The sequence below is a fragment of the Sciurus vulgaris genome (assembly GCF_902686455.1).
Source record: "Sciurus vulgaris genome assembly, chromosome: 4".
Classification (NCBI taxonomy): domain Eukaryota; kingdom Metazoa; phylum Chordata; class Mammalia; order Rodentia; family Sciuridae; genus Sciurus; species Sciurus vulgaris.
Window position 1 is genome coordinate 32523753 of NC_136464.1, and position 14813 is coordinate 32538565.

Sequence of the window (14813 nt, forward strand, 5' to 3'; positions counted from 1 at the left end):
CCTTGATCTTCTTTTTCAGGGTTTTTATTCGCTCTTCTTGCCTGTTTATTTTCATACAGAAATTTGGAATCAAATTGTCTAGCTCCAACATGAGCAGAGAGAGAGACTCCTATTGCTGTTTTTATTGGGAGTACATTAACCTTTTACTTAATTTAAATTGGAGATAATGGACAGTTTTATAATGTTGAATCATCTATTCAAGAACATGAAACATCTCATTTGTTCAAGTCTTTTATTTGGGGGCCTTCTGAACCCAGATGGACTGCTTGGGTAGGAAGACCAGAAACTAATCTAGCTTCACCAGATAAAAGGCAACAGAAAATTGGTAATCAACAGCCATGTCCTGTGCTGCCGAGGATTTCTCCTGGAGGACAGAGCCTCAATTCTAGCAGGTCACAAGCCTTATCTTGGTTTCCCTATCTCTGAGGTACCCATTCCTAGGCCAGAAAACTCTTCCTTCCTACCCTCTCCTGCTCTTCACATGGCCTGACCGATGAGAACCACCTGGCCTCCTGGTTGCCTGGGATCCCACGTATCATCTACACCCACTCTGTTTCTGAATGGCTGTTTTGAACTAGTGGCTGGGCCATAGGACTGATGAGAGAAAATGGTGTTTGGTGGCCAGTCTGACCAAAGAGATTGTCAACTACTGGGAATCCGTGTGGAATAAGGTGGATCATCAGGGAGTCTCAATCACTGAGAGCATACATGGCATTCATAGTGGTTCTAGAAGAACAAAAAGCCTCTGAGGCCCTAAAGGTGGGTCTGCTGTTGGAAGCCTGAGAGTGGGGGTGGATTTAGCTATGGAGAAGTAGCAAGAGGGGAGACCAAGGCTCAAGGGAAAGCAGGTGATGGCAGAAATATTTCACAGGAGAATCTCGTTGGCAGATAGACTCTGAGGACTGAACGCAGGGGGTGGGGAGAAGAAGGCCAGGAATTGTCCTTTCCAGGAGGCTACTGCGACGTTCTTTCCAACAGGGCTTCGACTGGTGCAGTGAGCGAAAGCTGTTTTCATCAAAGTTGTTCTCTTAATAATACAGGTGCTTCACCCCAGGCCAGTTTGATAGACAGAATGTTAAGTTTACTGTACAGATAAAATAGGGAACTGATTTGTGTCATAGAAAGTACAGCTTTGAGCTTAAAAGGGCCTTTGCTCATTTGCTCAAGCCACAGATGTCTTTTCTTCTTCTTTCTTTCTCCCTTCCTGCCTCTCCTGCCACAAAAGAGGAGAACAGACAAACTGCTACCAGCCTCAGCCACACTTCCTTTTCTGCTTGCCTTCCCCCACCCTCTTCTGCTATTTTCCTCATCTGTCCTGCAGGTTCCTTAGCTTCCTCCCAATGCTTCTTCCGTCTGTGCCCTGAGCTGGCACTAGCTGAAAAACCAGGCCTGGGCCTGACCATTGGCAAGGGTCCTGCTTGCTACTGGGCTGCTGTTGCTGCAGGATGTGCCCCGCTACCCCACCCCAAGAAAGAGGCACAAGAAAGGACAGGAGAATGAATGGCTTGGGAGTTAGAGACCCCAGCTGAAGGGTCAGGAAAACTGGGTGGACGTAAATCTTGTCACTTTCCCGAGGCTCAGATTTTGCATCATAAAATAGGAATGATAATATTAACCCCCACAGAGTTGTTGTCATGCTGAGCATCAGGAGAGCAGCCTAGAAGCAGGCTGCCCAGTACCAACACCACACAATGACTACTTTCTTCTGCAGTTGGCTTAAACTGGCCCCTGCAGGGGAACAGCAATGGATGGGTGGGTATAACAGAGCAGATAGGTTGAACTGTGACTGACCTCCTGGTCCCAGGGAGGACCTGGACAACCTCCAAAGCCCAGCCACCCATCCCTTCCTTAGGGAGCAGTCTCATAAGGAGAATGGAAGACTTCTCTTCTGGAAACTCAAGAGTGTGCAGCTAGTGTTAAACAATCGCCAATCACATTGGCGGTGTCCAGATTCCAAGTCAAAAAAAGCCCGATCCCTCCTGAACCCCTGCTCCTGTGTTCTAAAAGAGAGAAGTTGAAGTCAGGGAGACTGGGTGACTCACCCAAGGTCGATGTCAGGGCAGGGCCCTCACAGAAGCTCTCTCTTGCAATGGCAGAGCCCTCTGATTAGCAGCTTAGAGCATGGAGACAGACTAGGGGGTCTGAGTCCCAATTCTTCCGTTGACAAGTGGCTTAACTTTGGACCAGTTACTTAACCTTGCTGAGGATGTAAAATCAATGTCAGCGTAGTAGAGGGAACAGAGGGAGCATTCAATAAGCACAGTGTTGTAGTTTTCTCCCACAGAAGCAGGAGAAGGAGCCCAAGAGCAATCACGGTTGGTTAGGTCTTGTCCCCAAGCTCCAGGACAATCTGTCATCTTGTTCTCAAGCCTTATCATCTTACAAAGTTGACTTAGATTTAGGCATGCTGTTTTGGCTTTCCCCAATAATCCTAAGCCATATTTTCTCTTCATTTATTTTTGTTAAGCATTTATTTTTTAAATACCTACAATATGGGTGAATTATAAAAACATTAAAATGAACATTTATACCTGCCATTCAACTTAAGACATAGGACACTGTCGTTGTTTGGAAATCCTATGAACCCCTTCACTCCAATTCCATTCTTTGGTAACCACACATCTGACTTTTACATTTATTGTCCCCTTCATTGGTTTTGCTGCCTATGCATGTATCCTAAATAACATATTTGGTTTTATATGTCTTTAACCTTAATGTGAATGGAATAATATTGCATAAGCTTTTTTAGTTTGCCTTTTCTGCACAAATTGTTTTTTATCCATACTGATGTATTTGAAGTTCACTAATTTTCACTGTTGAGTAGTACTCCATCATGTGACTATGCCACAATTATTCATCCTTCTTTTGAGGGAAAATTGGGATATTTCCAGGACTTTTTTTTTTTCTATTAGAAACAGTGCTTCTGTGGAAATTTGTGCACATGACCTTGGCCTACATAGTTAGGAGTGCTCTGCACATTTATGATCTATACAGGGTCATAAATATGTTAAATTTTTTGGATAATTCCAAACTGTTTCCAGAGTGATTGAACTTTATATTTTATTTCAGGTTGGAAGTGTCCATTTGTCATCTGTCAATCTTCTGATGAATTACTTTCCTCATCCAATGTGCCTGTAGATCAGGTTGGAATGCTTATTATGGTATGCTGTTGCGAATGTGCTATAAAACCACATGTGGTCTCACTTCATTTATAAGTCACCAGCTCAGACTTGGTGTTGTCAGTTTCCACGCTTGCACTGACTTTCTTGGTCAGCCAGTGTAGAACAATCATGGAAGGCCTGGAACATCAGGTGGTCGCACCACACACCACATGGGGCAAAATGTCCAGTCTGGAAAAGCAGACTCTCATTTTCAGCATGTCAGACTAAATACAGTAAAAAGAAGAGAGACAAGTGGCTGTAGAAAGAAAAAGCAGAAGTGTAACCCTTGAGCCTATCTTTTTCTCTGGGGAAATAAGAGGTTGCCAACCCAGGTGCTGAAGAGAGTATTGGTGGAGACAGAAGTCAAGGGGCCGATGGTGCATTTTACAATAATTCAGAAGGAGTGAGCTGAGTGTTATCAACCCCTCAGTGAAGCCTGGCTTTCAAGGTCTTTGATGACAATGTATGTGCCTTTACTGAATTGGTTTCCTTGTTTCTTTCAGCTAAGAGCTGTGGGAGAGGACCAGCAGTGGTCCGGAGCTCCTTTAGAATATACAACAGGAAGATGGAGTTACTGGACTGGAGAAAATAAACCATCAGAGACGAGCACTTGCATTTTTCTCATGAAGATCATCTGCTCTCCTGCTGGCCTGGCCAGGCAGACATATCTGGTAGAACCAGAAATTCAGATGCAGTTCATAACTGTGAATAATCAAGGTTACCTGGAGAACTATAGGATCTCTGTGCAAAGAGGAGGCCAGGAGAGAAGAAATCCATATACATCCACCTCTACCACTGCCCCTGCTGCCTCTCCGTCCTCCTCCTTGACCTGCTCTCTGGCTCCACCTCTTCAGTCCACTACTCTTTCCCCATGGTGCTTCAGCCAGACCTTGAGTCTATAACAGAGAGGCAACTAGGAGCCCTCTTCTTTGTCCCCCGGTATGTTCTTCAGACCCAGAAGAGGCCTGGCCCCCTGATTGATGTGGCACACTTGCACCTTACTTCACAGAGGCAATCAGGGCATTCCTGTTAGCTGCAGGGAAGTGCATCCAGGTACAAAAGGAAGAAGGCTTCTCATTGTCTTTCTCCTCCTGCTCTTTAAACAACAGATAAACCTGATTTTCAGATCAGGTAGAGGAAGAGTGAAGTCTTCCAGGAGGGAAGTAGAGCTTCCTGGATAGGTTTAGCCATAGCAGGTAGGGTTCCCGCCACCCAGCCTTTCCCGACCTGTCTGTTTGGGATGCCTCCATGTCTGGCATGTTGCTGGGCATGATGAAAGGGTGACGTGAGCAGTGGATGAGTAGGACGAAGGCAGGGAGTGGAGTGACTGCTTATAAGAGGACTTCTGTCTGATGTTGGAATTGCAATGTTGGAAAATAGATAAGTTCTCCTCAGTTGACTCTCTGGTACATCCTGGTTTTATCTGAAAGCATCAGGCTATCACCATGGTAACTCTGCATTCTACCAGCTGATAAGAAGGACACATGGCTTATTATGGAGGTATCTCCCCTGGCCCAGGTCACCCTCAAATGACCTCGTACCAAGAATTGCCCATCTCATTTTAAATAGAACCCTGGGAAGAGAGACTCTAACTTTCTGAGTAAACTATTGCCACTGTGTCTCTGCCACGCTGATATACATTTGGAAGAACAGTGCTAAAAAAGTCCCATTTTCATATAATAGTTCTATAAATGGAAAAAGCTTATCCATGACTTTATGCAAATATTCAGGAAGCCCCCAAAAAGACATTCAGACAGAATTCATTATTCTGTTCTTTCTTGAGCCAAGGAAGTTGCTGCTGACAGCTGGACACCTGCTAAAATCTGGGACCTACATGTATTTGGGACAAACAGGAAGTAGTGACCCAGCTAGAAGGTTGTCCCAACCTGGTAACAAACCTGATTTTAAAAGAAAGCAGCTGGAAAGAAATCTGCATGCCCGATAGGTTTCACTATTAAAGTTTACACAACGTGGAGTCATCGGCCAAGCTGGCTGGCTACCCAGGTCACATGATTACGTAGAAACATGAAACTTGACTATGTGCTCCAGCAAGTTTTACTTCTCCCTAGTGCAGGGGTGTTTGCCAGCAGCCTGCACTCTCAGAAGTCAGATCCAGTGACTGGAGCCCTGGAGACCAGAGGTTTACCATGCTGCTCCCCAGGAGGGCCAGGAACTGCTGACATTACCACGGGTTGGTGACTCGTGTTCCTCACCAAAAAGAATGGACAAGCTTAATAAGATAACTGTGCCCGCCAGTCAGAAGTTGAGGTAAGATTTTCCCATCTGATACTTACCGCATCTCCACCTCCCCATCCAAATGCTCTTACAGCATCTCAGAAATACTGAAACCCTGGAATATTCTGCCACTTTGAGGGCAGTGGGTGGCAATTGCTATAGGGAATATAGTGGGTTTTAAAAGAAATGTGTAGGAGCAAGAAGGCCTGCTTTAGCTCTGGCTTTTGCCAGTGATAAATATAAGGAGAGACAATGAAATAGAAAAACTAATGGCTCAGATTCTACCAAAAGTCCGCTTTCAGAGTCTGAATGCAACAGACTGCTAATGAAGGGTTTGTCTAAACTGAGTCTGTACCTGCTTCATTGTGGATTACTACTGAATTCCCAGGATAGTTGTAACCATATGTATTCATTTTAGTTTTATTATCATTTATTTGGTGTATTTTCATCACAAGTTTATGGGGGTGGGGGACTTTATCTGTCTTTCCAATGCCCTCATGACTTTGTAACAATGGCTTATAAAAACAAAACACTTAGAATAAACCAGAAGTGGCCCAAGGCATGAGTCAAGGAGATATGGAAAAGACAACTTCCCAAATTTTGATTTTGAAGATCTTCATTTTGTCTTACTATAATGACATCATGGCTTCTGGAAATTGGAACTTTTAAAGGTACAGGGAGTGTGCTTTATTCCCGCTGTATATCAGAGCTTTAGTTTTCCATGGGGTGATGTGACATGGGTCGCAGATGAATTATCAGAAATAATTAGAAAGTGAAGAATTGGAGTTTTTCAGACAACATTTAAGAGAAATTAGCCTGGAATTGGCAGAGGGACCACCCTTCACAGTTAGGATATGGGTCTTCCACCTGGTTGGGACTTGATAAGAGGCCATTCAAGATGCTCTTCCATCTGCAAAGAGGAGGCAGCTTCAGCCAGGCAGCCATTTCCATTTTGAGAGCTGCTGAGAGCGTGGCACCATCAACACGGCTGGGGGACAAGGAGGTGCCACAGCTGCCTTGGGTCTTTGGTCTCGGTAGCTGCTCCTCCGTGAGAGGAAATAGTAAGGGACTCCCTCAGTATAGAAGAGAATTGGAGTAGCTGGAGAGGTTTCCATGGACAAGACGCTTCAAGAACTGGGATTTGAGAGATGGACCAGAGTAAAGCAGTTGGAAAACTGCAGAGAGAGAGTTAACATGCTGGGAGGGTGGAAATGCAGAAGCTGACATGAGTATAGTCCATTCGTGGGATGGTGAGGAGAGTTTTCTGCCCAGCAGAGGCTGGAGAACTGGGCATGTGGGACCAGAAGGTCCTAAGAAGGTTGGATGTGTAGGGTGGAGACAGCTCGGAAAGAACAGTGAAGGTTCTAGTCACGGGAGTGGAGAGCCCGCTACTGTGTTGTTGGAGATATCATGCCTGCAGGCTTAGCAGGGGTGGGCAGGATGGATTGGACAGAGGAACCTGGAGGTAGGGATACTGTGGGGGTGGGGGAGACTCAAGTAATCCAAGCACCTAGAATTGTGGGTCTGGACCTGGGGCAAGGCAGTGACGAGGGAAAGAAGAAAGGTGGGCAAGACATGGGAAAGAGAAAAAAACTAACAAGGCACAGACCTCCAGGGAGCAGAGGGTTCCAAAGTGACTTTTCCGACATAGTCCATAACCTGCAGCTACACTAAACCTTAGAAACTCTTCCAGGAAATCCCAATGGGAATCTAAATAAAGAAAGGCAATAGAACTTAAATCATTTTATGATCCCTCCCTCTGGGACAAAGTCCAGCTTGATCACAGAGTGGTTGATAGGCAATATGCAACCATAGATTACAGGATAGAAAACCGAAATTATATTGTGGATAATCATACACTACACTCAGCTGCTGAGAGAAAAGTAGCTTTTCCCCGACTCAGTTACTAAGTTGTCTTAACAGCATTGGCCTGTTTTCATAAAATGTGCACTGTCGACGTGGAACTTTTCAAAGAAATGAAATTGTAAACACAGTGGACTCAAAACATCATCCTAGATCTTCTCTGTAATTGTAAGTCCTGGTGAGGAACAGATAGATGGAATACGTGCCCCCTATGACTTGTGTCCTCTCTCCTTCCTGGGTCAACATCAATTTAGAAGGTTGCCCCACTGTGCAATTATTTGGCACCAGATAACAATATATAGAGACAGTTATGTTTATCCTTTTATGCTTGTCAAAGTTCTATTGGAATTTGCTTCAATCCTTAGCCAAAAAAAAAAAAAAAAAAAAAAAATAGTGAGTGTCCATCCAAGCGATGCAAGGGAGGACCCTGGCTCAGGGGGTGTATCTCTAGGGCTGAAGAGAACTGGAGGCAAAAGGAATGACCAGGAGAAAAGCAGAGTGAACCAAGGAAAAAGAGGGTGGGCAGGATTGGGAGGGAAGTAGAGGATTCTTGAAACGGAGGAGAAAGAGAAGGTTCCCATATGGATGACTGGGTTGGGCACTCACCTCAAGAGTGTGTGGAGGAGTTTAGGCATGCAAGGGGCAGCTGTGTGTGATCACAGAGATGTGTGGCCATGAATCTCACTTTGTTTTCTCCCACCAAGGCACAATGTGAGGTGGACTCCCCTGTCAGGGGGAGTTCATAGACTCTCAGGATCTTCTAGTTGGTTCTTAGCTGTGGTTTTCCCTTGATTGTTTTTCTTTTTTTTTTTTTTATTAATTTTTTTTTTATTTTTACAGACTGCATTTTGATTCATTGTACACAAATGGAGTACAACTTTTCATTTCTATGGTTGTACAGAATGTAGATTCACATCATTCATGTAATCATACATGGACATAGGGTAATACTGTCTGTTTCATTCTACTATCTTTCTGTTCCCCACCCGCTCCCACCCCATTTTCCTCTATGCCATCCAAAGTTCCTTCATTCTTCTCTTCCCCCACCATCCCCCTCATTACATATTGTCATCCACTTATCAGAGAAAACATTCAGCCTTTGGTTTTTTGGGCTTGGCCTATTTCACTTAGCATGATATTATAAGGTAGTGATATCATCAGAAACCCCCCTGGGTTCTCAATTCTTCCACATAAACATTGTTCTTATGATCTCAAAAATGTTACACGTCTAAGTGAACATTTCAAACTTCACCATCCTGAATCACATTTGAATTCATTCTTTTCAGGTTACAGGAAATTTTCCATTTTGATAACTTCCCAATTAGCTCATCATTTGTGCTTTTGTGTTTTTCTTTGTAGTGCGCGCACACACACACACCTACTTATCTTACAAGTAGAAAAGTTCTTTGACACAAGCATGATCAAATCAGGTCTCCCCAATCCTCATCTTATTGGTTCAAGAGTGTGGTGTTTTTCAGTCAGACAAATCAAGGTGTTTGTGACTTGAGGCCTCCCTGAACCAAGTTTCTTCACCTGTAAGTCAAAGATGAATAACAGTACAAATGTCATAGGACTATTAGAAGGATTAAATAAATCAGCTTGTGATCCCATAGTAATCCTGGCATGTGGCAATTATTGGATTTAAGAATAATAGCTATTAATTATTGTCATTGCTATTATTAATTCTACAGCTGTGCCGTTGATTTGAACACGAACAGTGGACTTTACACTGATCCCTGATAAAGTTGGTACCAGTTTCATTTCTTCTTTCTGACTATATTGTCTATTGGTTCTGTGACATCTGTGGTATTTTGCTTTGCATGGATTATAGACATGACAGATAGCCCTCTCAACCATCATCTAAATGGCAGTAAACCGTTGAGCATGACAGAGTCCTGCCATGGGTGCCTGGGTCTCAAGGCTAGGGTGCTCGCCCTGAGATTTGACAGTTGCTGCGATATGTTTTCTCTTCTCAGGTCTTAGAGTTTTTAGCTGGAGTTCCCAGTTCCTTGACTTCTCAAGTTCAATTCTTCAGAAACCAACTCAACTTCTTTTTACCTTTCCATCACTGGCTCCCTCCCTGGTCCTTCCTGTTTCAGTCATGGTTTCATGATCAGCTCTAAGTCTGACTCACCCTTCTCTCTTCACCTCCACTCATGCCCACTCACCTACCACACCCCATCGTCTTTCCTTTATGTTATTTCTATCTATGTTCTTTTCTTTCACATCATCCTGGGCATGTTCTCATCTCTTCTAGGTCCCCTAGGTTTGTCAAATTCCTCTATAAAATGAGGAGTTTGGACCAAACAATCCCCCAAATCCCTCTTGGCCCCAATGCTCTGTGATCCTTGAAGCACAGAGACATTTTAGATATGTTCTAGTCTCTAAGATTACCGTTTTATTCCATGACCCCCAGGAGATACTTCTTGATTTATTTAGAAGGAAGATGTAAGTGGAGTCCAAAATGACTGATTCCTGTAGCCATGGGTCCTGAAGAAGTCATTTAGCCTCCCTGTACCTCAGTTTCCCCAATTGTCAAGTGAAATGAGGCATGCCTTCCTCAGGCTTATTTGGAAGACAAAGCAGGACACCATGGGCTGGAGTACCCAGCATAGTAGATGTCACTGGGTCAGTACAAGAAGTAAACAGGAAGTGAACCCAACAGCCAGGACCTCAGTCCTCACCCATTGCAAGTGGGTGGTTGTCACATTACAGATCCAATCCTCCTAACTGGAGAGTCAGGCAGGCCGGGGGCGCGAACAGGAGCCTCACCACCTGATGGTAGAGACTGACAGCCCCCCAGGCAACCTGGCTTCCCATTCACCTCTCACTGCCTACCTGCCACGGGTCCACTTAGAATCTGCCCAACTGACTGTCTTGTGTCACAATGATGAATGGAATATTCAGAGCAACTGGACAAGGGCCCTATCTCCTTGTGGGAAAGCTGCATAGGAGCTAATTTCTGCATTATCAGAAATTTACTTAGTGAGTAGACCTTGGGGCTGTCAGCCGAGAAAACTCAGGCGACTCTCTCACCCATCTGTGTGTAACTATGATTGGAAAACCCTAAACCAGAGTCTGCGTGTCTGAAGTATCCTCTCTCCCAATCCAACCACTGGTGTGTGCCATGGCGGGACAGCTCCTTCCTGTTCCTGCAAACCATCTCCAAAAGGGTTGGGATACAATTAATTAGGTCAGGTTGCCGAGACTGAACCACAGTTGCGTTCCAGCTCTGCCTCCTAGATCGATCCTAGATTGGAGGAGGCACACATTCACAGCCTCTTGGGTTTTCCCCACAGATGATTAACTCCAGCTAATACATGGAGACTTCACCAGTTTGACTTTCTTTCTCTCTCTTTCTCTCTTTCGTTTTCTGTGCTGGGGATTGTACCCTGGGTTCTTAATCACTGAGCCACGTCCCCAGCCCTTTCTGTTTTTCATTTTTGAGATGGTCTCACTAGCTTGCTTGGGACCTTGCCAGGTTGCTAAAATTGGCCTCACACTTGTGATCCTCCTGCCTCAGTCTCCCAAATCATTGGGTTTACAGGTGTGCACTACCACATCCGGGTACTTGGCTTATTTTTAAAGAGGACCTTACTATTGACTTCTTATAATAACATCAAGGAATCTAAGTCTGATAAGAACATGAGCAAGGGAGAAAGGGAGAGCAATTAAATGACAGTTTGTTAGAAGGAAATTGAAGCATGAGAAGGCTTTCTTTGGTTTTTAATAAAATGCAGACCTATCCTTCCCTTGGTCTCACTCAGAACATAACTGTATTTTTTAGAACTTCTCCGCCTGGGACAATTTTTCCCCCAGGGGATCTTTTGTTCTCACAGTTGGAGGTTGTTACTGACACCTAGTAGGTAGAGAGCAGTTATGTTGCTAGACCATCTAATTGACAATCCCCACGGCAAAGAATTGTTTGACCCAAAATGTAAATAGTGCCACCACTCAGAAACCCTGACTCCAAACAAGTGCAATGTAGTCTCTCTAGAACAAGAAGCAGACTTTCGTTTGTATTTGCTTAGAGTAACAATGTGTATTTAAAATGTAGAACCCATGATAGACATCTTTGCAATTGTTATGGCCTCTGCTCACAGCAGATTGTGTTTTTTTTTTTTTTTTTTTTTTTTTTTTTTTTTTTCTGTCTGAGAGGTTTGAAGGAGAAATTGCCAAGGGAAAAGGCTAGAAGTTCTTGGGCCTGTATGTCAGTGAATTGTTGTTGTTAATTTTAAATCTTAAAGAAAAAAAAAAAAAAAAGCAAAACTAGATTCCACAGCTTCATGCACCATTGAGGTATCTATCATCCTTTCCTGGGCAGAGAAATGAGAGTAGGGAGATTTCCAGGCATGAGTCTGGATTGAAATGGTCTCTGTTTCTACTTTTATAAATAGACCTAGTAAACCTTGAGGGGAAACCCTGAAGGTTGGGACAAAAGCAAGTCAGTTGGCAGCAACTATAAAGAAGTCCAAGGGCTGTGAGTCTAGTTCAATACCTAAATTCTGGGCAGAAGTGGATGCACTGTGCTTTTTCTGGAGCAGAATATGCTGGTCTGAGATCCATGGAGACCAGTACTTGAAGACCCTGGATAAAGACAAAGCAAATGACCTAAACAGACATTTATCAAAAGATATACAAAGGGCCAAAAGAATATGAAAAAATGCTCAGTATCACTAATCACCAGAAAAATGCAAATCAAAACTACAATGGGATATCACCTCACCCTAGTTAGAATGACCATTATCAAAGAGACAGAAAATAAAAAATGTTGGCAAAGATGCAGAAAAAGGGGAACTCTTACACTGTTGTGTGGCAAAAATTAGAATGGCAACTATGGAAGACATTATGGCAATTCCTTGGAAAACTACAAAGCAGCAATCCCACCAGTGGGTGCATATCAGGGGAAATGAAATGATTGGATCAAAGAGATGCACTCCCATGGTTATTGCAGTATCATTCAAATAGTCAAGATTATATGGAATCAACCAAAATGTCCATCAGGAGATGAATGGATAAAGAATGTGGTGTGTGCTCTCTGTTGGAAAGTTAGATGCTCCCAGCCGGTGGCTGATTCTGTATGCATGTACACACATATATATGAATATGTATAATGGACTATTTGTCATCCATTAAAAAGATGAAATGTTATTTGTGCCAAAGTGGTGAAATTGGAGAACATAAACCAGGCACAGAAAGATGAATACCACATGTATGCACTCATTTGTGGAAACTAAAAAATTAATATCACAGAAGAACAGAGTGGAAGAGTGGTCACTGAAGTTGGGGGATGCGGGGAGCAGGATAGCAAGAGACTATCTCAGATCGTTACATAGAAGGAATTAGTACTGGTATTCTCCAGCCTAGTAGGGTAACTAGTACCCAACAATCTATATTTCAAAGTAACTAGGAGAGTCTGGAAGTTCCCAAAACATAGAAATGATTAATGGGTAAGGAGACAGAAATGTTTATTACCCTGATTTTGTCATTACTTGTTGTATACACGTATGGAATGATCATACTTTTATCCCAGAAATACGTATATGACTCCATAAAAAGAAGGAAAAGACAAAGCAAGAGGTGCAGGAGAGATGGTATGCTTTTGTTGTCTACGTTTTAACATCTTCTTAGTCAAAACTGAAAATCCTGTAGCAGTGTCTGAGATACAGATGTGGGGTAACTCATTCATCAGCCAAGATGACTTCCCTGTGGCCAGGGGTGGATATTTTTTTTAAACTGCTGGGTGGGTTCTGAGGGTGCAATTTTTTAGTTTATTCTAACTTGATTATTAAGTAATTCTATATCTTCCCTCTATAAAACGACTCTTTAAGTTACTTTTGATCTTATCAAGATCTCAGAAATGGCTTCTCTGATGCTCTTAGGAGGGAAGGTGCCCGTGAAGGATCCAGGCTGGCAGGAGCCGCTCCCTGTTATGAAGTCAGGTGCTCCAGGCTGGTGGCTAGTTCTAGATCCTGCCTCCAAGTTCATGTGGCTGTGGTGCCCTTGACCCACTATAGACAGAACTCATAGGAGATTTTAAGTTCACTTCACCGAGACTCTGGCTCTTCAAGTGTATGGCTCAGTAGCATTCGACACATTCGTAATGTCAGGCGACCATCACCACCGTTCATCTCCAGGATCTTTTTCATCTTGCAAAACTGAAGTTCTGTGCTTATTAAACTACCCCCAGGCTGGCCGCTCTCCTCCCAGCCCCTGCACACCCCGATTCTGCTTCTCTCAGTGTGACCTCATGGTTCACCTGAGCTGCAGCAAGTCTTCCTGCTTTCAGCTGCTCTTTTTGGAAGGGCCACTCTGCTTCTTTAAGGAGACCTTGATTCTCTCCTTTTGCTGTACTGGGTGTTAATGTTTAAGCTCTCAGGAACAGACTTGCTTTCTCATTCCTTGTCCTTGCTGTGCTTGTTAGACCCCAGGGACCAAGCACACAATTAGGGGTCAAGAGGACAACAGGCCTATTGCTCTAGAAATGGGCCCTGCAGATTAAATGGAATTCTAACCCCATCTCTGTGCCTGCCTCTAGATCAAGGGAGTGGGGGACTCTGGTGACACCATTGCAAGGGGTGGCAGGCTGTTTCTGGGATGGCCTGGCTATGGTGGACACCTCTCAGGGATTTCTACCTCCGGCTGTGTGTCTTCCCCAGAACATTCACACTCCCATCCCCAGTTCTCCATCCATCAGTGAGCAAGCTTGGCTCCCCTCCCACCTCCTTCCTCTCCATACATTGTTCCACAGCTGAAGCTATCAGCCCCCCAAGAGTTCCTCCTGCAGGCCCCTGCTTTTGCTCATTTGACCCACCCCCTCCTGCCTGTTCTGCCTCCACCTTCCTTCTAACAGGGAGTCAACCAGCAGCTACATCTGAAAGCTTATTTTTTACGATATTTGCACAACCCTTTTACAACACTATGATCTAGGCCTCCCAAACAGACCATTCTCCTGAGTTCAACATGGCTGGGCCAATGCTTATTTCAAAAGTAAGGCAAGGTAGCCAACTTAATGGACATACAGTGTCCCCTTGCTGGGTTGCTCTTCTCTGTTGACCACTTCCCTAAAGAAGGATCTTATTACCCCAGGAGCAAATCCCCCAGATTTGCTGGGGGCTCCAGTCTGTCCCAGATTTCATCCCTTCACACAAGGCAGGGAACACACAGTCAGATCTCTGAGCTTCCTGGTGTGTGGCCATGTATACAGAAGAGTTCTGTGCTTAGTGTGATACTCTGTTAATGCTGTCCTGAAATTCCTCATCATTTCAAACAAGAGGCCTGCGTTTTCATTTTACATGGGACCCTAGAAATGATGAGCCAGCGCTGGCCACAGTGTCCATGAGCAGCCATGCCTGCTTACCCTGCCGTGTGTAGAGACATGGCATGGTGGAAAAGCACTGCAGCTCACCTAAAAGGACCTCAGAGGCCCTCTGTCCAGCCCTCTGTTTCTCAGGTAGGAAAACTGAGGTCAAAGAGGTGAAGTCTCCTGTTCAAGCTCATACCAGCAAAGGCAAACCTAGAGCTGCACCTCCACGTCTGCCTGTGAGGAGGAAG

General features: G+C 44.2%; 1 protein-coding gene across 1 annotated transcript in view; it reads left to right on the forward strand.

Annotated features, from left to right (window-relative positions):
• Window positions 1-5219: 5219 nt before the first annotated feature.
• BLNK (B cell linker) overlaps window positions 5220-14813 on the forward strand; it is a 74902-nt gene continuing 65308 nt past the window's right edge. Inside the window, exon 1 of the mRNA XM_079136055.1 lies at window positions 5220-5429. Within this exon, the coding sequence (XP_078992181.1) occupies window positions 5383-5429 (47 nt within the window). The 5' untranslated portion in view covers window positions 5220-5382. The remainder of the gene's footprint in view (window positions 5430-14813) is intronic.